Genomic DNA, 22,715 nt, shown 5'->3' on the forward strand with positions numbered 1-22,715 from the left:
CTCTTATTAAACCACATCTGGTTTCTTCCTGCCCAGCTCTCCAGCCGGTCCAGGTCTTGCTGAATGGCAGCACAGCCTTCTGGCATGTCAGCCACTCCTCCCACCTTTGTGTCATCGGCGTACTTGCTGAGGGCAGACACTATTCCCTCATCAAGGTCGTTGATGAAGATGTTGAACAGGACCGGACCCAGCACCGACGCCTGGGGAACACCGCTAGTCACAGGCCTCCAGCCAGTCTGTTCCTTCCTGGGACTGAGTATGATCTGTCATTTTTAGAAATCTAGAGAATCCAGACACAGTTGCTGCTGGAAATAGCAATTAGGGAGAAGGCCTTTTCAGTCTTTCTAGGCATCTAGGTGCAAATCCAGCAATTATTTCGAGACAGAACTCAAGAGATGTTCTGGATTAATCGGAAATGCTGATTTTTCCTTCCATCCTATCACTAATCCATTGAGAATAGGTATTACTAAGATAAGCTTAAAATACATCCTTTCTATGTATATATACACCTCTATAATATTTAAGAAATAATAATTAAGGAAAATAATAAAAATCACAAACTAATAAGGATTCTTCTGGTGGGGATTAAATACCCTCCTTTCTTTTTCTCTCACTTCCAGGGAGTGTTCCCTGGAAACACTCCAGTTCTGTGTAATTCAATCCCTTTTACTCATTAATTCATTAAGAATTTTTCTAAGGAGAAGTTAAAGGTTTACAATAGATAGTTTCAGCAGTTTTAACCTTAAAATCTTTGTTAATGCAGTCTTAGGTATCAGGGTTAACTGATGCTTTTACCCAGGTATGAGTCCACCCTTCCTCAGCCATTCTTCCTGTTGTCTCAGTAGTCAGGAGCACTTGGAACAGTCCGTCCCACTCAGGTTGCAGTTTCAGTTCTCTCCATGTTTCCATCGGAACCCAACTTCCTGCTCGGAATGGATGGATCAGGGCTTCCAAGGGTGGGGTTTGAGCTAATGATCCACAGGTCCTGAGAGATGACAAAGAGGATGACAGTTCTTAAGAAAAGCATCTTTTGTCTCAAATTGAGGTAATTCATTCCCTTTGTCCATGTACAGCAATCCAAATAATATTTCATATGGTGAAACTCCCACATCTTTTCTTGGTGCAGTTTGAATTCGGAGAAGTGCTAAAGGTAAACACTTCATTTGGGAAAGCCGAGTTTCCAAAACTTAGTCAATTGCTTCTTTACTGTCTGATCCGCTCCACCCTTCCAGAAGAGGAAGGATGCCAAGGAATGTGAAATTTCCACTTAATTCCTAGAGTCCACATTTGCCCTTGCAATATTTCTGACATAAAGTGATTTCTTTGATCAGAGTCAATGTTTTCAACAATTCCATACCTGGGAGTTATTTGTTCTAGAATTACTTTAGTTACGATGTTTGCAGTAGCAGATACTGAAGGGAAAGCTTTCACCCACCCTGACAAATGATCTACCAAGACTAATAAGTATTTAAATCTACCTACTCTAAGTAGTTCTGTAAAATCTACCTGTACATTTTGGAAGCGTTGAATTCCTGGTTCTCACCCCCCTTTGGGCTGACTGCGGATAATTTTCCTATTTACCTTTTGACATACTACACAACTCCTGCATACTTGTTCAGCTAGAGTATATCTATTTCTACACATACATATTTCCATAGCACAGCGTCACATGTTGCTTGAATTCCCCAATGACCCTTTTGATGTAAAACAATTAATATTTGCCTCATTAGTTCTTTATTCAGCATTTCTCTCCCATCATGGAGTATCTGTTTTCCTTTGGGCTTTTTGACTCCTAATTCCTTAGAAACCTCTTTATCTTAAAACTTTTTAGTTCTTTTTAGTTTTGGGTAGGGGTAGCTCAACAATTCCCTGAATCTTCTCTGGATTTATTCTTCATTCACCCTCAGACACTAGATGCCCTAAAGATTTGACTTCTCTTTCTACGAATTTTAATTTATTTTCCAATACTTTCAAGCCCAGCTTTCCCAGAAAGTCGAATAGCTTGTTAGTAGCTTCCTTCACAACTGTTTTCTCCTGTCCTGACAATAAAAGATCCTCCACATATTGTAACAGTAACACCTACTTTGGAAGTTGGAATTACTCCAAAATCTGTTCTAGAATTTGCCCAAATAAATTGGTGGCCCTGTAAAACCCTGAGGTAAAACTGTCCATCTGTATTGCTGCTTCCGCCCCATTTCAGAGTCTTTCCACTCAAAGGCAAATATATCTTTGCTCCCAGGGTCTGAGAGCACCCCATTAATAACACCGTTATTCCAGTCTAACAATTTACTAGTTGAATGCCCAATTTCATTATCAAATCCATTCCCAACAAGTTAGTCCCTGCCTCAGGTGCATGCAATAATTGCCCAGTGATCATTCTATCCCTAGTCTCAGCTTGGTGACCCAAAAAGTAGCACTGTTATCCCAGTCCCTTCTACCCCTATCACATTTAGGGTTTCATTAGTTAATTTAAGCCTTCATACTGTACAGGCCAGTAATGACCTAGCTGCCTCGGTGTATTGGGTTGTACTGGGTCTGGCTGGGATGTTAACTTTCCCTGCAGCAGCCCATACAGTGCTGCGCTCTGCACTTGTAGCTAGAACAGCAGTGGTATCACACCGGTGTTGTGTCTGCTGCTGAGAAGTGCTGGCACAGCATCAGGACTCTCTCTGACCCTCCTAGGGGGTGGGCAAAAAGTGAGAAAGAAACATCAGCAGGGCAGCTGACCTAACCCAACCAAAGGGATATTCCATATCATATGATGTCACACTCAGCAATAAAAGGTGGGAAAAGGAAGAAGAGGGGAGGGGTGGGCTCTCGTTGCAAAAACGTCTGTCTTCCTCCTGAACACCGGCTACATGCGTTGAGGCCCTGCTTCAAGGACGTGGTCAAGCATCGCTCATTTGTGGGAAGTAGAGTAATTTCTTTCCGCTGCACTTCCACATAGCCTCTACTTGTTTGGTTTTGTTATTCCCTTTCCCCCTCCCTCTTCCGCTTTCCCATTTTTCCCTTTAGTTGAATTGTTTAATTAATAATAATCATTCCTTATTAATTATTGTTTCCCTTTAATTAAATTATCCTTATCTCAACCCGGGAGTTGTTCTTTCCTTTACTTCTTCCCCTCCTCATCTGAGGAGGGGGAGTGAGAGAGCGGTTGTGGTGTTCAACTGCCTAGCACAGTAAAACCACCACATGGGTTCACATGGCAAGGTTCTGGGGGGGCTGCAGTGGTAGCCCCTGTGAGAAGAATCCAGCAGCTGCCCCATGTTAGATAAGGGCCAATTTCAGCCGGCACCAAAGGGGCCCACCGCTGCCCAGAGCCCAGCCATGAGCAATGCAGTTTAAATCTCTCTGACAGCACATCCAAGAAAATGAAAAAAAAAAAAAAAAAAAAAAGCTGCACAACAGCAACTGGGAGTGTGAGGAGTGAGAAACCTCCCTGCAGACACCAAGGTCAGTGCAGAGGAGGGGGAGTGCAGTGCAGAGGTGCTCCAGGTGCTGGAGCTGAAGCCTCTCCGTGGCCCACAGAGAGGTCCCTGCTGGGGAAGGCAGACCCTCCTGCAGCCCATGGTGTACCGCAGTGGAGCAGATCTCCATGCTGCAGCCCATTCAGGACCAGCCCAGGAAGGTCGGCAGACCCAGGCCAGGGCGTTCGGAGTGGGGGCTTCCACACCAAAGCAGGGGGCAGAGTGACTGTGAAGGAGCAGTGGAAACAAAGCACCACGGACTGACTGCATCCCCCACTACTGCCTCCCCCTCCCACCGTGCCACTCAGGGCAGGGAAGAGGTGGAAGAGAGTGGATGGGGGAAGGTGCCCCCAGCTTGTTTCTCTGTTTCTCACCACTCCAGCCCATCAACAATAGGTAATAAATTTTATTAATCTTCTTACACTAAGTCTGTTTTGCCCACAGCGATAATTGTAGAGTGATCCCCATTGAGGTACACTTTTTCATTTATCAGGGAACTAGCTTTCTGAGAAGCCCCGACTCCCCTATTCTGAATTTATAACAGCAATCTCTCCTCCTTCTTCCAGTCCAGATACTCCTATTTGAAGTGGCCAGCCTGGCCACACTTAAAACACCTTCTCAAAGCCTGTCCCTGCTAGGATTTAGGCTGCAACAAAGGTAGCTTTCCTTGCCTGCCATTCCTTCATCTCTCTTCCTCTCCTTTCCATCCTGGGCCCTCTATCTCCCCTTCTGCATCACTACCCAATATGCTGTGAATACCATTTATTTTGCTCTCTGCTTTTCCTTCTCATCTCCCCTCCTGGCATACACCTTCATACTACCTGCACTGTTCACTCCATCCTCCCACCTTCTGGAGCTTTTTCTGAATATCTGGCCAGGTTTTAATCACAAAATGAACTTTCAAGAGCCCTTGGACTACTGAGTCCTCAGGATTCATCCCCGAGTACTTTCTAATTCTGACCCTGAGTCTTTCATAAGATTTCTATGTTGTGGGTTGTTATTATCTCAGTTGGATAAGCGGATATTTCTGCTCTGTCAGAATTACTCTTAGTTTGGGAGGGGTGTTAGTTCTTTCCCATTCTTGCATAGCTGCCTGGCAAATCATTCCCCTCCTAAACATTCTTCTCCAGGGAATAACATACTCAAGACTGACATTTCACCCCCAGGAATACAAATTAAGCCTTAGAAATTGATTTGACTTTTCTGCTAGGCCCTCAGTTAAACACTTAATTTCCTTCCTAAAACTTCTAACTTCTCTGCTGGTAATGGGGGAGTGGCACAGGCCCTGCATCGGCCCTGCATGGCTCCAAGGTCCCACCGGGACCTCCTCAGCCTCCGTTCCTGTCGCTCTGCACTCCCCGACGCGACTTCTCCAGGGACAGCATCAATTGCAGTCCCTGTCTCCCCTCCTGGAGCACCTGCCGCTGCCTCCGGTGCAATATTAGGATTATAGGGATCATAACTTGATTCCTCCTCCGAAAAAGGAGTCTTAGTGTTTACTTATAAATTTCAAGCCTGAATTTTCATCAGACCCATATTTTGGCCAAAATACTGAAGTTCCTTTTAGTAGCTTTTTAGGCCAGACAATTACACAATATCAAACCATTTTTAATTATATATTTTTTAATCTTTATCCCTAGTTTTTGGGTTGTTTTTCCAAAACCTTATCATTCCCTCCAAAGGGCTATCTTTAGGCACAATCCCGGGGTCTCCAACCCCACCCTGCTGACTCTTGGAACCCTTAATCCCCATCTCTTCCTGATGTGCTGCTGTGGACTTGACCACCTACAGGGTACCACATACCTTCACCTAGGATTAGGACAGAGGTGGGGTGTACTGCCAAGCACCTCACTTCACCGTGCTCGGGGTACCGTACACCTAAGGACCCAAACCCCTGAGACTCTCTTTTGCTTGTCTCTCTTTCGCTTTGTCCCTCTCCAGCCAAGGGGACTTCGTTCGTCCCCTCATGGGACTACAGAACCTCGCAGATTGGGACTCCACACTCGCTTTGCACTAAAAGTGTGTCTCATTCACACTCCACACAAGAGTCTCCCCGAACCCAACCCAAGGCAAGATACAGTAAAGTTTCTCTTACCTCAGTCCGTGCATGGCTTCCCACTCCGGGTTATCAGCAGTAATCCCTGTGCCTGTTCCCGATCCAGGCTGAACTATCTCTGGGCTGTGTCTGTGTATGTCAGTGCTGGCCTCCCTTCTCCCCAGAGCTTCGCAGAGCCTGTCTTCAGATTAACAGTCTCGGTCCTTTGCCAGCCGTACCGAGACAATCCACCACCACCGACAGGACCGCTGAAATCAGCGGTGTGCTCCTTCCTGTCTATGGTGGCAAGAACTCTTTGGTAGGTGACAAGATCCTGGACGAGCCCCCAAATTGTGTGAAAAATCTCAAATAATTTTCTTCAGACAGGGTCTTCTGTGAAGCTATTTTATTTGCAATTGCAATGGTGGGCATCCTGTCAGTCAGGAACACATTTTAGTAAACAAATCATAACCTTTTATTCCCTATTACCTGACGCCTGATCACCTCCCCTGTTTCCTCATTGGCTGAGTACTACAGGTTCACAAGCTACTCGACGCTCTTCTATACCATATATGTACAATTTTTCTTTTTTTTTTTTCAGCCCTTTAATTTTTCCTTTCTTATGTTTTGAGAACTTGTGATCTTTGTTTTACTGTTCTCACACTGCTCAATCTGTTTTTCTCAAGCTTCCACCTTTTTTGGAACAGTGAGGCCTTCTACTGTCCACTTATCTACTTAGCATTTCTCCTTGTTATGACTACACAACTACCTTGGAATACAGAAAAATAGTTCTCTACTGCAAAAACACAGCTTAGTTTCTCACATTACTCCAGTTTTTAAGAAAGGGAGAAAGGAAGACCCAGAGAACTACAGGCCGGTGAGCCTCACCTCTGTGCCTGGGAAGATCATGGAGCAGATCCTCCTGGAAGACACGTTAAGGCATGCACAAGATAAAGAGGTGATCCGAAACAGCCAGCACGGCTTCACCAAAGGCAGATCTTGCCTAACCAGTCTGGTGGCCTTCTATGATGGAGTGACGGTATTGGTGGACAAAGGAAGGGCGATGGATATTGTCTACCTGGACTTGAGCAAAGCCTTTGATATGGTCCCTCACCACAATCTTCTCTCTAAATTGGAGAGGTATGGATTTGAAGGATGGACTGTTAGGTGGATAAAGAATTGGTTGGCTGGTCGCGGCCAAAGGGTTGTGGTCAACGGTTCTATATCTGGGTGGAGGCCGGTCACAAGTAGTGTCCCTCAGGGGTTGGTCTTGGGACCGGTGCTCTTCAACATCTTTATCAATGACATAGGTGATGGAATCGAGCACAGCCTCAGCAAGTCTGCAGATGACACCAAGCTGAGCCGTGCAGTCGATACAATAGAGGGAAGGGATGCCATCCAGAGGGACCTGGACAGGCTGGAGAGGTGGGCCCATGAGAACCTAATGAGGTTCAGCAAGGCCAAGTGTAAGGTGTTGCACTTGGGCTGGGGCAATCCCAGGTATTTATATAGACTGGGAGAAGAAGAACTTGAGAGCAGCCCTGCGGAGAAGGACTTGGGGGTCCAGATGGACGAGAAGCTGGACATGAGCTGGCAGTGCGCGCTTGCAGCCCGGAAGGCCAACTATGTCCTGGGCTGCATCAAAAAAGGGGTGGCCAGCAGGGAGAGGGAGGTGACTGTCCCCCTCTACTCTGCTCTTGTGAGACCCCACCTGGAATAGTGTGTGCAGGCCTGGGGCCCCCAGCACAAGAAGGATGTGGAGCTCTTGGAACGGTCCAGAGGAGGGCCACTAAGATGATCAGAGGGCTGGAGCACCTCTCCTATGCAGAAAGGTTGAGGGAACTGGGCTTGTTTAGCTTGGAGAAGGGAAGGCTCCAGGGAGACCTCATTGCAGCCTTCCAGTACTTGAAGGGCGCGTATAAACAGGAGGGGGAACGCCTGTTTGCATGTGTTGGTAGTGATAGGACAAGGGGGAATGGTTTTAAACTAAGACAGGGGAGATTTAGGTTAGATATTAGGAGAAAGTTTTTCACTCAGAGGCTGGTGAGGCAGTGGAACCCTGGAGGCATTCAAGGCCAGGCTGGATGCGGCTCTGGGCAGCCTGCTCTAGTGGTTGGCAACCCTGCCCAGAGCAGGGGGGTTGGAACTAGATGATCTTTAAGGTCCCTTTCAACCCAGACCATTCTATGATGATTCTAGGATTCTATGATGTGGCTTCCTGCGGCCATCCTCTGTGGGCAACTTCGTAAGCACAAACAATGGGAAATTTCCCATTGGTTCCAGTTGGCACCAGGGTCTGGGATGGAGCCGCTGGTCTGTACGGTCACATGCAGTCCCCGATGCCCAGGCTGCCACCCACAGGACCAGCAGGGGGATAGGGAGGGAGCCTGCCCTCTTGTCCCTGCGTGGGGTGGCCAGGGGCCACTGCGGGCACTTCCTTTGTCACCCTGGGGTAACCACCACAGCTGTGCCACTGCAAGGTCAGCTCCAGAGCATTCACAGTGCTGAGCTCCACAAATTTTCCTTGCCGTAAAACTTGCTCGTGTGGTGCTGGCTGCACTTTACCCTTGGGAGTGGCGGTACATGGTGGTTACCCCGAGGTGGAAAGACACAGTGTTTCACGAAGCGAAGCTAGCCTGGAGAAATTTTCCCCTTGTGGCCAGCTGTTGTCCTGGGCCTGGCTTGCATCCTGCAGCACTTCCCATCCCGGGCGTCCTTGGGGAGGGGACCAGGGCCGGCCCACCCTCCATCCTCCCTTCGCCGGGTGAGCGGGTGCCACAGTGGGCTTGCAGGGGTGAGTAGCTGTGGTGCAGCCCGACAGCATCCTGCTGCCTCTGCAGGGATCCTCTTGGGCAGCCAAGAGTTTTCCCCACCCCCAGCTCTGCCGCTGTGTCTTTGTTTTCTGGCAGAAGCCCCCGTGCCTTTTCATTGCTGTTGAGGCGCTGAGCAGGAGCCTGCATGTGCAGTGTACACGTCTTGCCGGGGATGTGACACGGGCTGGCAAGCCGGCTGGACTGCGCATCACCCCGCGGGGCTGCCCCTCTGGCCAAGCAAGGCTTCGAGGCTGCTGCTTTCCTCCGATAAACCTCCTTTCTCCTTGGCAGTGCTTCTGCACCTTGCCACAAGTGGAGTAATTTGGATGGGGAGGGGACGGTCCCTAGCTGGGCTCAATGCAGGGCTCGCTGTTGCAGTCCTCCCGTGCCATCACTCCTTCTGGGAAGACTCCTGAGATGAGAGCGGCGCAGGGGGCTGCAGATCTGGCGGCGGCTGAGGATCGCATGTGCTGTGCCTGCCTCTCCACGTATTTGGTCTTGACTTCCAGAGGAACTGAATTCCTGTGCTGGATTCTGGGCTCGGTTCTTGTGAAAGGATACAATTATTTCAGAGCTTTGAGCATCTCCATTTGATGCCCATATTTGCAGCGCCCGGGTCTGCGCTGGCTGAAATTCCAAGTGATTAACGTGGCTGTGACATCCCTCTTAGGGGTGTTAACTTTGCTTGCTGTAACCCACTGCCCCCCTTTTCCTCCTCCAGCAGCGAGCCTGTGAGACAGGCAGGCAGAGACAAAGGTCTGTCCTCAACCTGGGCTGTCCTCCCCTTGAGCAGCTGCTGCTTGGGATTTCCCCCTCTGCTGGGATTTCCCCGCTCTGCCTGCTGCGGGTTTCGTGGGCTCCCGGTTTAACGCCATAGGCTGCATCGCAGAGGTTTGAGCCTGCTGGGCTGGGTGGGCAGAGGGTGCTGCCGGCTTTGGAGAGCAGCCCGATTGTCCTGACGGGTTTTGAGCTGCTTTTCATTCTCTGTGCTTTCCTGGGGGTGAGGGGTAGCCATGCATGGAGGGGAGGCTGCTGGGGGGGGGGGGGGGGGGGGTGTTGGGCATGAGGAAAAGCCATACACATGTGGCCATCACCTATAGGATCTGCCTGCAGACCCTGCCAGCCCCTCTTCCCAGCTGCAGGCTATTGTCAGCATTGCTGCCGGCATGGGAGATGCCGAGGCAAGGTGTTGGAAGAGATCCGGATGTGGGACGTCAGGTGGTGCAGGGGTAAAGCCTGCGGGCTTCCCAAGCCCCCCGGGGGAGCTCTCATTGTGTTATCCTGGCTCGGCTGAGTGGAAGGGCTCAGACCCCACGTGGCCTCCCACAGCACCTGCCTGCGGGGCTGGGGCTGGGGAAGACACTGTGTGGCAGACCCCAGCCCATGGTGGGGATAGGGGGTATCTGGGCACTCAGGAGCTCTGTCCTGAGGGGTGTTGTCACCCTGCAGTGATGCGCTGGGAAAGTGTCCCCACCTGCAGGCCGGGAGGGAGGGAGGGTGGCAGCAGTGGCTCCCCGACACGGTGCCATTGGTCAGAGGGAGGTGCGGGGTCTGCCCCTGGTGGTTTCCAGGAGCTTGCACTCCTGATGTGGGCACTGCCTCTTCCCGTCTGGGCTGGGGCTTCCTCCCTGTTATCTGCACAGGGGCCAGCACGAAGTGAGGCTCTGCAGCTGCGTAAATCTGGCACAGCAGCGGGCCCCCTTCAGAGACCCCGACAGCAGGGCTTGCCCTTGAAGCGGGGCAGGGATGCTCCCTCCCTCTGCACCCTCTCTCCTCCCCTCTCCCCCCTTTCCACCAAGTGTGAGCTCCTTTCCTCCCCAGCCTGAAGCCCAGGGGAGTGCCAGGGCCACCTCCACCCCATTCATCTTTCCCTTCAGGCACCATTTGCTCCGGCAACATCTCTCTAACTTCCCTCTCTCCAGGACTGCCACCTTGCCTAGGGATGATGCTGGAAGTGGTCCCCAACCTCACCTATCCATATCTGCTGACAGCCATGTACCTGATCTTGCAGGCCACAGAGAAACCATCCTCTGACAGCAGCATTGCTGCTGGTGATGCCATCCTTCAGGCGTGTGATGGGAACTTTCTGCCTGCTGACGCTTCTCAGTCTCCACTCTTAGCCTGTGCCAAAGAATTTGTGGCTTTACACTTCCAGTGGTTACATTTTCTTCCTTTTTCTGGGTTCAGATAGGACTGGCAGGGCTGTGACTTATCCTCTAGGCAGTCACTTTCCAGCAGTTTCCGTTGCTTCATCTCTTGCCTCATGCTCTGCATGTACTACGGGTGATTCTCTGCCCTCCTGTAACAACAGCCCCTCTCCTTCTGTGCTGCATGGTTCCTGCCTGAACCCAGGGAGGCTGCAAGGGTTTCCTTAGCTCTTCCCAGGAGAGGGAGCAAAAGGCAGTATAAACACCAGCTTGGCATTGTTTTTGTGATTTTTGTTGTCTGAAAGGTGCAAGAATCCCTCTTGTCCCTGCCAGCCCACGGTCTTGGTGCTCTGCCCCAAGCAGTGATGCTCAGACCTGGCCATGTGTCCCCTTGTCTCACTGGCCTTGGGAAGCCACGTGGGTCCTACTGGGTCCCTTTGGGCACAGCTCTTGCTCTTCTCGCACCGGTGCCAGGTGCCCTTGTCCCAGTCCTCTGCCCATCCTGCCCCCAAATTACTCCAAAGCTGACAGAGCTGCCCCCGACCCTCCCTGCTTCCTTTCTGGCCCACAACATGTGCGGTGCAGAGCAGTTCAAACAGCAACAGATCCTTTTGCAGGCTGCAGCTTGGCATGCGGTCCAGCTGCTGCATCACCCAGATGGGAACCCTTCCTCACCTGCCACCAGACTGAGGCCATGGTCTGTTTGTCCTGTGTGTCCCCCTCCCTGCCCTGGATGTGCTAATAGGAACGAAAGCAGCAGGTAAGCCATGTCCCTGACCCCCAGGCCTGGCTGTGTCATCCTGCTTCATGGTCTGCTGGCTCAGTGTCCCCAGGGAATGCCAGGTCTCTGCCCCAGTGCCTGGGACATGCTCCCTCCCTGCAGGTCCTGTGGCTGGTGAGGCGTTCTGTCCTTCCCCAGGGCTAGCCAGGCTGGGAGAAGAAAGGAATGCTCTGGATCCAGGTGCTGGGAGACCCTGGCCAAACCACTGCGGGACTGTGACCCTGGTGGCACTGCAGTACCATAGAAGGAAATTTCTTCTCCTTCAAAATGTGGTTGATACAGAGGGAGCTCTGCTTGGCCTGCCACACAGCAACCATCCTGCTTCTCTGGATGCTGGGCTGCCCTTCTGTCCCCATTCAGCCCTCCAGCTGTTGGGGTCACCTGGGAGTTTGGTGTGAGCAGGGCAGAGAGCAGGAGGAGCTCCTGCCAGGCTTCCCCCCACAGGCAAAGCCCATTCAGTCCTATCTTAGAGCACTGGTATGGGCCAAAACACCAGCAAAATCACAGCTGCTTGGGCTTAGGAGGGGCCAAACCTTTGGTGTGGGCAAAGGGAGCCCCGGGTGGCACCTGTACAGATCTATGGGGCTGGGGAAGACCCAGACCTGCTCCTGTCCCATCCAAGCTGCCAGAAGCAGGGCTCTGGAGATGCCTGGCTCTGGGGGAAGAAGAAGGGAGAGATGTCAAGGTGATGTCTCCCTGTCCCTGCTGTAGGTGCAGTAGTTTGGGGTCCCCATGTTGCTCTGTAGAGGGGCTGTAGGCTCCAGCTGGGTGCTGTAAGGGGCCCGTCCCTCCCAATGCGTTTAGGAGAGGAGCAGTGCTGTTCTCCTGCTGCTCCCTGTCCCCAGCTGCGGGGCATGTGAGGGGGTCCCGGGGTGTACTTGGAGATGCTTTTGGGGGTGGGCTGGGGAATCCTGGTGTTTCCCTGCACAGTGCATTTGGCAGCAGCACCTGGGTTGTCAAAATGAGGTGCAGCCCCTCAGGCTAGGGTGCACACTACTGCCCAGTGCTGGCATCACCAGGTGACTGGCATGGAGATCTCGGCTGAGATGGGTTTGTGGTGTCAGCATCTCCTGATAGACTCATTCTCCTGCAAGGCAGCTGCCTCTGGGGAGCAAAGGGCTCTGCCTGCCTGCCTGGGGACTTGGGAAGAGCTGTGGCTGCCGAGGGGAGTGGGTCAGAGAAAGAAAGGTGCAGGCTGAATCTGCACATTTGTCCTGTCTGGACACGTGCAGGAAGGGTGTGGCTTTCTCCTGCCGCCCCGTGCTGACTCCTGCTGCTAGTTGCCAATTTTGTTTCCCAGTGGCCGGCTGTGCCACGGAAGTCATGGTGCAGATCTGCCCTGGGGATGGAGAAGGGAAGCAGCTACCTGGGGTGAGAGCTCTCCCCATCCTAGGTGGACAGAACATGGTATGCCAACACCATGGTGTCCTTCTGTGGCTGCAGGCACCCACCTGCTCCTCTACTGGCCTTCCTGCAGTGTGCCAGAAGGAGCTGAACTTTACAAAGAGCTTTTGTCAAGGCTTTGGACCAGGGGGGTTGTTGTGCTGCAGCATTGACTTGCCCTGCTGCAAGTGCTCTGTGGGAGCTGGCGTGTTGCATCTCTGTTCTGGCTGTTTGCTGGTGGTGCCCTTCCCCTGGCTCTGATGGAGGTGGCTTTTGGGCTGGTCTGTTTTCAGAGACCGGGACTAATTACAAATCTTACTGGAAACATAATGAGGGAACAGCACGTTTTCTGAGGAGGGCAAGGACAGGCCACATGTTCATTGCACTGATGTAGAATTTGCTGGACCAAGGTGCCAGAAAGGGGTGCACTTGGGTATTTGGTGCCTCTGAGCATCCCTGCAGGGATTTTGTTCATCTGCCTGGCCTTGCTGTTTCCATCTTTCAGAGCAGTGCTCGTGGTCAGGTTGCCCAACAGGACACAGACAGTGACTTCCCTCCAGATGGCTGCTGCATTGAGCCCCCAGCTGAGGCTGCATGGGGAGAGAGGTGCATGGTCCCCAGTGGTGGGCAGCATTTTCTCCTTCACCTAGAGCTTCCTGGGACTGCAAAGCTCCTGAGCAGCCCCATGGCAGAGGGACTGAGGATGGAGGTGCCTAAAGGCTCCTGCCTGCTGTGAAGGTGTTGCACCATGAGCTGCTGCCTGGGTTAATTCTCCTCTTTGCCCTCTTCCAGGCATCAAAGCTGTGGTGCTGGTGGATCGTGAGCACAACAGAACTGTGTTGCAGCTGCAAATCTACTTCATACATCAAGGGTGCCTCTGAGCAGGTGAGTGCTGTGCACGTGGAAGGATTGCTGTCTTTGCTCTGGGGGAGGCTGATGGGGGCCATCGTGCTCAGGGTTGTCAGGCTCCTGGTTTCTGCCATCCCTGCCATGCATCTCTAACCGGAAGAAAGCAATTGCAAGCCATTTTCCTTGTCTGTAGGGCCAGAAAGTGTCGGGTGCTGTGTGCGGATGGGGTAGATGGGCATGAGACCAGCGGCTAGCTGAAGGCCCAGAGGTTGCTGGTGATCTGCAGTGTCTTGGAAAGCAGGTCATGGAATGATCACCAAAAAGAAGTAGGGATCTGTTCCTATACAAAGATTTTCAGGCAGGAAGGCAAGGAAGAGGGGTGTAAAGGATAAACAAGGTATGAGAGTTTACAGCTTAGCTTAAAGTATTTGTGGCTTAAATGGAAAGTAAAGTGAAAATACTGCCTGAGATGACCTATAGATTCATGTGACCTTTGGATTTGGGAGAGGCTGAACTTCAATACTGCCTTCTCTGCCTGTGTGACCCCGTGGGCAGGCAGCACCAGGCTTTGGGCAACCTGGTCTAGTGGGAGGTGTCCCTGCCCATGGCAGGGGGGTTGGAACCAGGTGATCTTTAAGGTCCCTTCCAACCCAAACCAGTCTGTGATTCTACCCTCCTGCCCTGCTCTTGGTGAGCCTCTGAATCTCACCAGCCCTGCATCTCCCTCTTTCTTTGCCCTCAGAGCTGCTGTGGAGACTGAAGAGCTGGAGAGGACGGCGCAGAGGTTCGGAGGCACACCATGATGGTGGGAGCCATTCCATGGCAGCCACGCTGCTTCTGGGGGGTGCCTGGCTGGCAGGTGTCTTCAGCTAGCTGTGCCAATGACAGCCCGCAGCGGGACGGGGAGGTTGATCAGGAGTGCAGTGGTGTTCTGCTGCAGAGGGGTGAGTGTGGGGGCAGCCAGGGCAGGCTGCAGCATGGGGGTTACACAGCCTCAGAGAGGGGATGAGGTTGGAAGGGACCTCTGGGTCCATCTGGTCCAACCCTGACCAAGCAGGGACACCCAGAGCAGGGTGCCCAGGATCACATCCAGGTGGCTTAGCCTTCTCCCCTCCAGGCTGAACAATCCCAGCTCTCAGCCTTTTTCATAGGAGAGATGCTCCAGTCTCTTAATCATTGTTGTTGTTTAACCCCGCCAGCAGCTCAGCACCACACAGCCGTTCGCTCACCCTCCCCCCTCCCTCTCTGGGATGGGGGAGAGAATCAGGATAATGAAGCCTGTGGGTTGAGATAAAGACAGTTTATTAGGACAGAAAAGAAAGAAAAATAATAATAATAATGATAATACTACTACTACTACTGTGTACAAACAAGTAATGCACAATGCAATTGCTCACCACCCGCTGACCGATGCCCAGCCCAACCCCGAGCAGCCGGCCCCCCACCCCGGCTAGCCACCCCTATATATTGTTTAGCATGACATCAGATGGTATGGAATACCCCTTTGGCCAGTTTGGGTCAGCTGTCCTGGGTCTGTCCCCTCCCAGCTCTTGCTGCACCCCCAGCCTGCCCACTGGCAGGACAGAGCGAGAAGTTGAAAAGTCCTTGGCTTAGTGTAAGCATTGCTCTGCAACAATTAAAACATCAGCATGTTATCAGCACTCTTCTCATCCTAATCCCAAATACAGCACCCTACCAGCTACTAGGAAGAAAATTAACTCTATCCTAGCCAAAATCAGGAAAACCATCTTAGTGGCCCTTTGCTGGACCCTCTCAGGTGTGGCCTCACTAGTGCTGAGCAGCAGGGAAGGATCACCTCCATTGACCTGCTGGCACTATTCCTCAGAATGCAACCCAGGATAGCATTAGTCTTCTTTGTGGCAAGGCCACACCATTCCCTTGTGGTCAAATTGGTGTCCACCAGGACTCTCAGGGCCTTTTCAGCAAAGCTGCTCTTCAGCCAGTTGGCCTCCAGCACATACTGGTGCATGGTGACACCTTTTGTTACTTCTCTTGAAGTCCCTGACCTCAGCTATTCTGACCGGACACCTTCTCATCCCCATCATAGCAGGGATCAAAATACCACTTATGGCCTCAGTCTCCAGATGACCTTGACCTGCTTGGAGAACTGCTTCCCCTGTTGCATGCCTGCCCCTGAGCCTTTGTTCCACAGGAGCAGAGAGAGCTGCTGGGACAGGCAAAGGGCAGAGCTGCCAGGCGTGGGCTGTTTATCAGGCTCTGGAGCTCCTCGGTGGGCCAGTGAATTTTCTGTAGACATCCCATCTCCTCGCCTCTTGCAGACATTTTAGGGTTTATTGTGCCAGACAGCTCACAGCCAGGATTCTCACAACTCTGAAACTGGGCTGAGAATGGAAATAGAGGCCTTGTGTAGCATTAAGAAGGTTGAGTCCTCGAGGCAGGCAGGGATGGGTGGTATGGATGGTGCAGGCACCCGTGGTGGGCTCTCCAGCCCCTGGTGCCACCCAGCTGTTTCAGGACTCTGGTCCAAGCTGGCAGAGCTAACTGTGACAATAATTCAGGTTCCCCCAGGTTGCATAGACAAGTTCTATGCCCACTGTGGGGCTGGTAGCCTTGAAGCCAACCCTGCCTCCTTTAGCGCATGCGGCTGGGGCTGGTTTCTTTGGCAAGTGCTGGGAGATCTGGTTGCTGTTGCCCAGAGGGCTGATTACAGTCCAGAGCCCCTGGGACTGGTCTGACCTGCCTGACTCCTGTGCTCTAGAGCAGCACAAGCACATCAGGTCCCTGGCAGAGGGCAGGCCCCCTTCTCCTCATGTGTACAGACTTGTCCTCCGTAGCCTCCAGCCCAGCTGGAGACTCCTCTCTGTGCCCAGGCCAGGAGGGAAGTGCAGATCTTGCAAGTGGGTGATGCCGTGGGGTTGTTTGCAGAAGCCATGCCAGGCTGATTCCTCTTTCCATCCCTGGGGAGGGAGGTCCAAGCAGGGCTGCCCATCTCCCAGCAGGTCCAGAAGGCAGGATGAGGACCCTGATCCCAGCTGACCTCTCTCCCCTCTCTTTCCAGATGCTGTGCTGCAGCACACCCCATAACGGGGGGCTCACTCGGACATCCTGAGTGAGGGGGTCCAGTTCCTGCCCCTGCCCTCCCACCGTCACCTGTGGCACTTTACTGTCCCCCTCCTGCTGCTGCATAGGCTGTCCTGGCTCCAGCTTCACGTGGAGCCCAGCCAAGTGAGGCTCCATGCGGCACATCCATGCAGAGACGTCCCTGCCCCCGGAGCCCAGCACAGACTCTGGCCTGCCCCAGCCCAGCAGAGAGGTGGCCTTGGAGCCTTCCTCGCAGCGCTGCACCCACCACGGCATCCTCATGGGCTACAATGAGACAGAGATCAAGCGCCAGAAGGTTTACCAGGTCTCCATCTTCTCCCATCTCTCCAGCTCCTCCGAGAGCACAGAGCAACGGGCAGGCAGCAGCTGGCCGGCTGTCAAGAGGGGCTACCCCGAGCAGCGAACTCTGGAGGGGGTGCGGGATCCCAAACGAACTCACTGGGGTGGCGGGGGGGGTGGACGGCAAGTGTGACAGGGGCCCCAGGCAGGTTGCCCTGGAGGATGATGATACCTTCGAGGATGGTCTGCTGGTGGAGGAGCTCTCCCTGTGCGGCTCTGCCCAGCACTTCTCTCATAGCGGGCTGCGGGTGGTGGAGCACCAGTGCGAGGGCAGCCCCAGCCACAGCCCCAAGGCCAGCAGAGAGGACAAGCTGCAGGATGCCTCCTCCTCCTCCTGGCCTCAGCACATTGCTTGCAGTACTTTGCACACGAGAGACAGTTGCCCTGTCCCGCCAGGGGATCAGCCCGCAGACTGCAGGGAGAACGGGGAGCGGGTGAGTGGCCACAACCTACTTGACCTTGATTTGCACAATATTGCACAAATGTCCCAGCTGGACTCTGGTGGGAGGAGAGAAAAGCCAGGGAGCAGCCCTGCTCAGAGCAGCAGGGCTTGCGGAGGAGAGGAATGGCCAGTGGCGGCCAATGGGTGCAAGGAGCCCCCAGCTCCACAGACAGTGCTCAGCCCTGAGCCTGGCAGCCTGAGCTCCCTGGAGAAGACGCCTTGTGAGAGCAGCCGGGTCAGCAGCAGCAGCTGCCGGGCCAAAAGGAAGCTGCTGCCCACTGGTGAAGTTGTGGCCGACTCCTGCTCTGAGGACGAGAGCCTGTCCCCAGCGGCGAGGAAGAAGAAGACCCTGCCGTGCCACCTAGTGCCCACAGCCTGCCACAGCACAGACACCAAGGGGGCCCTTTTCTGGAACCACCTGCTCCCTACAGCCAAGGTGAGCATTGCTGGGGGGGTAGGAAGAAGCAGGGAACAGCCTGGAGACACCCAGAGATGTCCCTCTTGGGCACATGGCCCACAGTGGCATGGCACCGTGTCCTGTCCCAGTGCCACAGTGCAGTGGATAGTGGCCAGCCCTGGGACATGTGGTCTGTAGCCTGCCACTGGCCCTACAAAAGCAGAGGCACCCTGGCTTGTTGCTGCTCAGAGCCAGGATGCACTGTGCGTGGAACACAGCTCCATTCCTGCCCACGTGCCCTTTTTGGTGACTGTCCCCCCAGCCTGGCTGCCCCCAGCACTGCCCTTGCAGAGTGAGGTCCTCCAGCAGCTTCCCTTGGTTTTCCAGCCCAGTCATGCCAGCTAGCTCCATCATCCCTTTGTCTTGTGCTGCCCTTTGTGTGGCTTCCAGAAAGGAAAACCCCTGAAAAGGGGGCACTTTTAAAAGGAGACAGCAGTGAGGCCCTGTCTTTAATCCCCCACCCTACAGCTGTAGGAGCCTGGCTGTGGGCAGCCCAACCCTTTGCCCAGACTTTGCATGAATCGCCTGGGGATGGGACTTTTCCTAGACTGGCCAGGGAGCTTTGTTGTACGTTACCATTCCTTAGATGTGGCTTACGGGGTGGGAGGCTGCATCCTTGTTGTGGTTTAACCCGGCCGGCAGCTCAGCACCACACAGCCATTTGCTCACCCTCCCCCCTCCCTCTCTGAGATGGGGGAGAGAAATGAGAAAAAGTGAAGCCTGTGGGTTGAGATAGAGACAGTTTATTAGGACAGAAATAATAATAATAGTAATATGTATAAAACAAGTGATGCACAATGCAATTGCTCACCACCTGCTGACCCAGCCTGTCCCCAGGCGCCCCACCCCCACCCCGGCTAGCCACCCCTATATATTGTTTAGCATGACGTCAGATGGGATGGAATACCCCTTTGGCCAGTTTGGGTCTGCTGTCCTGGGTCTGTCCCCTCCCAGCTCTTGCTGCACCCCCAGCCTGCCCGCTGGCAGGACAGAGCAAGGAGCTGAAGAGTCCTTGGCTTGGTGTAAGCATTGCTCTGCAACCATTAAAACATCAGCATGTTATCAGCACTCTTCTCATCCTAATCCCAAATACAGCACCCTACCAGCTACTAGGAGGTAAATTAACTCTATTCTAGCTGAAACCAGGACAGTGCTGCACCCTTGTCTTGGGTTTCGTCACCACCTTCCTCAGCAGAGCCACTTTGGGAGGGTAAAGACCTTCCCTTGCAGCCAGGTCTGGGTTTTGGCAGCTCTGTGTTCTCTCCATGCTTCACGCTGCCCCCCATGCCATCCCAGCAGGGATGTGGGACAGGGCAAGAGGTGGTGCACAGTCCCCATTTGGTGCCCTAACAAGTTCCTCGGTTTCATGTCCCTTCCAGAGCTTTGCAGATTGCACTGAGGTCGAGGTCGGGAGGAGGCTGAAGAGGGGGCTGCGCCTCAAATCGTGAGTGTCCCAGCAGCTCCTGCCTCGCAGCAGGATCTGGGGTGCACAGTGATCCCAGCACCCTACAGCCTGCTGGGGCGGTTGGGTCGGGTTGGGTTGGTGGGCATCTCTCCTCCACAAGACTCCGGACTGTGGGGTGGAGGGAGCCTGCTTCTGGGGTTTGAAAAATGGGTTCAACTTCTACCAGGGAAAGGGGTGGAGGGAAGGACGTCTCCATCTCCATCAGAGCAGAAGGTTCTGCACCCCCAGGGAGATGGACAACCCAAGGCTGTGCTCTCCGGTCCCACACTGATTCTTGCTCTCCTCTCCCAAGGCGACATCTCCGGAGCAGCCTCCGGAGGGGAACACGGTCCTCTGCAGCACCCTGGGCCACCACCACCATCAGCCATACTCTGCTGGGCAACTTTGAGGTAACAGCACCCACACGGTGATGGCCTGCCGGGGAGGGAGGTGGGTCTGGAGGGCTCAGGCTAGGCTGGCATTGGGCTGAGAGAAGCTGAGCCCAACGGGAGCTGGCTGTTTTCTATGGCAGTTGGCATGGGGCTGGGTTGCCTGTCCCCAAGGGTCTCGTGCATGTTGGCTATGTGACGTGGCAGCTGCTCACCACCAGTACAGCTCAACCAGAAGGTTCTTCTCTGTGACAGAAGGCTGGTTTCAGGCCACCTATGTCTGGATGGGATCTGTCTCTCAAAAAGCAGCCAGGGTCCCTTGCGGGCAGTCTCCAGTCCCTAACACTTCCCACCTCTTTCAGGAGTCCATCCTGAAAGGGCGCTTTGCACCGTCAGGACACATCGAGGGATTCACAGCAGAGATTGGTGCCAGTGGCTCCTACTGCCCCCAGCATGCCACCCTGCCTGTGGACGTCACCTACTTTGACATTTCTGAACACAGCGCGCCCTCACCTTTCCTGGTACGTACACATGGGCTGGGCCAGTGGGGGAGGTGAGCAGGGGCTGTGTCCAGACACTGCACATCCTCAGGGGCTGCTCTTCTATGGAGCGCTTGGCTCAATCAGCCACATGTATCTGAGGAGACCACCAGCTATCTCAGGAGCAACACTTAACCTGCAAAGCAAAGAGAAAGTGGAATCTTGGCTCCATGTTGCATCCTAGCTGGGCTCTCCATGGGCTTTCTCTCTCTCTCTCACTCTCTCTCTCTCACATGCTGTTTGTTTTGCCCCAGGGAGTGATTGACTTGGAGGCCTTGGGAAAGAAGGGTTACAGTGTCCCCAAAGCTGGAACCATCCAAGTGGTGAGTGGTAGTTGGACTCCTGTTGCTTCCTGGGGTGGAGATACTCCATTATCACAGAATCACAGAATGGTTTGGGTTAGAAGGGACCTTAAAGCTCACCCAGTCCCACCCCCCGCCATGGGCAGGACACCTCCCACCAGCCCAGGTTGCTCAAAGCCCCATCCAGCCTGGCCTTGAGCACTGCCAGGGATGGGGCATCCACAGCGCCTCTGCTATTGTGCTGCTTAGCTGGGGCAGCAGCCAGAAATCTTTGTGCAGAGGAGTAGCATGGCCACCAAGAAAGCATAGTGGAGGGAGCACAGGACCCCCAGTGTGCTGGCAGGAAGACAGCAGGACAGGAGATGTGGGGAAGGATGAGGCTGGTGGGGTGTGTATGTGCAGTGGGGATGGGATGGGAACATGGGAGTGGAGGTGGGTGGAGAGGACTTAGCTGTGGGCCAACTCAGAGTGACCTGTGCTGGCTCTTCTGTGAGAGACATGGACAGGGCAAGAGCCGAACCTCAGGCAAAGCCCCTTGGGGCTGGTATGGGGCAAGGATGACTCTTCTGGTCCCTTGAGTCCTCTATTGTTGCCTCCAGATGCCCCAGCCCTGTCCTATGGATCTGTTCCTGGGCCCTTCCCGGTCTGACCCCCCACCCACCCATCCTCTACCCCCAGACCTTATTTAACCCCAACAAGACTGTGGTGAAGATGTTCTTGGTGACGTATGACTTCCAGGACATGCCGGCCAACCACATGACCTTCCTACGCCACCGCATCTTCCTGGTGCCCGTGGGGGAGGAGGAAGGGGCCACTGTGGCCCCCAGCGAGCCACCGGGCACCAGCCCACCCCGCAGGGTCCTCTGCTACCTGATGCACCTGAGGTAGGGCATATGGGATGGGATGGAGATCTGTCCTGGGTTCCCAGGCCCCTCTCCCCATGTCCCTGCTTCCCCAAAACCTGCAGCCCCCTCTGCTAGTGTGCGGGGTGGTAGCTTGACCCCATAGCCTTGGGGAGGAGCAGGGACTAGCTGTTATTTGCACTAAAAGGGCTGCAGGGAGCTGTAGTTCTGCCCCATGACAGCCACCTCTGTCCCTCTGAAGGCAACCAGAGCATGGCTGCTTTGACCAGGGGCCACAGGAGGGGAGGGAGTTGTGTCCCCAACTCCAGATGAGGTTGTGCTGCCCTTGCTTGCAAGTCTGAGGATCCTCCACAGAATCATTAAAGTTGGAAAAGACCTCCAAGATCATCTGGTCCAACCATCACCCTACTACCACTGTCAGCCACTAAACCATGTCCCTAAGCACCACGTCCAACCTTTCCTTGAACACCCCCAGGGACGGTGACCCTACCATCTCCCTGGGCATCCCGTCCCAATGCCTGACTGCTCTTTCTGAGAAGAAACGTCTCCTCATTTCCAACCTGAACCTCCCCTGGTGCAACTTAAGGCCATTCCCTCTTGTCCTATCACTAGTCTCCTCCCAGGTTTCACAGCTCCAAGTCGGGGAAGATCTATCTTCACGATGACATCCGGCTGCTTTTCTCCCGCAAGTCGATTGAGGTTGACTCGGGGATCCCCTACGAACTGAAATCTTTCACGGAGATGCCAAGGAACCCCTGCTACTCGCCATGGGCCTGACCTTCTCCCTTGCCCTGGGGCTGCCGGGGAGCTCCCAGCCCAGTGCTTCGGGGAGAGATGAGTAAAGGAGATGAAGTGCCGCCACCTCAAAGTATCACCCTCCTCACCTGCCCCGATGTCGTGGCCATGACCCCCACCATCACCGAGGGGGCTTCACAAGGAGGGACAGGGGCAGCCCTGGCGCCCCAGGGACATGCCCAGGGCTTTTGCCGGTGTTGCTCCGAGCTGGGAGGCACGGCTGGAGGCGAGGGGGGAGGCTGCCTGTGCCTGTCCCTGGGGCACGAGCCAAAAGTGTGGAAAGTTTGTATTAGTATTTATTGTTGCTGGGGGGGCAGAGGAGCAGAGGCACTACTCTTCCCCCACAGGTGCCAGATGAGGCCCCAAACAGCGGGGGCTGCACCCCCCAGCCCCATGGGGCTGCTAGGGGACAGCAAGGGTGGCCGTGTCCCCCCGTGAAAGGAGCCAGTGACTGAGTTGGGTCAGCGGGGGGGCTCTGTTAAAAGCCCGGGGAGAGGCTGAGACCTGCTGGGCGCCATCTCAATGGTGGCCAAAACATCGTGTGGGGGGAAATAGGATTGGGGAGGGGGGGAGAGGGAAGGGGGCC

The 22,715-nt window shown here is 54.0% G+C and overlaps 1 protein-coding gene across 1 annotated transcript; it reads left to right on the forward strand.

Annotated features, from left to right (window-relative positions):
* Positions 1–12,192: 12,192 nt before the first annotated feature.
* LOC118157110 (protein FAM214B-like) lies at positions 12,193–22,671 on the forward strand. Its single transcript, XM_035311352.1, is given in 11 exon segments — positions 12,193–12,650; positions 13,419–13,511; positions 14,218–14,419; positions 16,516–17,004; positions 17,006–17,776; positions 19,177–19,241; positions 19,555–19,651; positions 19,993–20,151; positions 20,424–20,492; positions 21,150–21,355; positions 21,958–22,671. Coding segments are annotated over 8 exon segments (1,833 nt in total). The 5' UTR covers positions 12,193–12,650; positions 13,419–13,511; positions 14,218–14,419; positions 16,516–16,692; the 3' UTR covers positions 22,112–22,671.
* Positions 22,672–22,715: the final 44 nt, after the last annotated feature.

Source organism: Oxyura jamaicensis, assembly GCF_011077185.1.
Source record: "Oxyura jamaicensis isolate SHBP4307 breed ruddy duck chromosome 3 unlocalized genomic scaffold, BPBGC_Ojam_1.0 oxy39_random_OJ72175, whole genome shotgun sequence".
NCBI lineage: Eukaryota > Metazoa > Chordata > Aves > Anseriformes > Anatidae > Oxyura > Oxyura jamaicensis.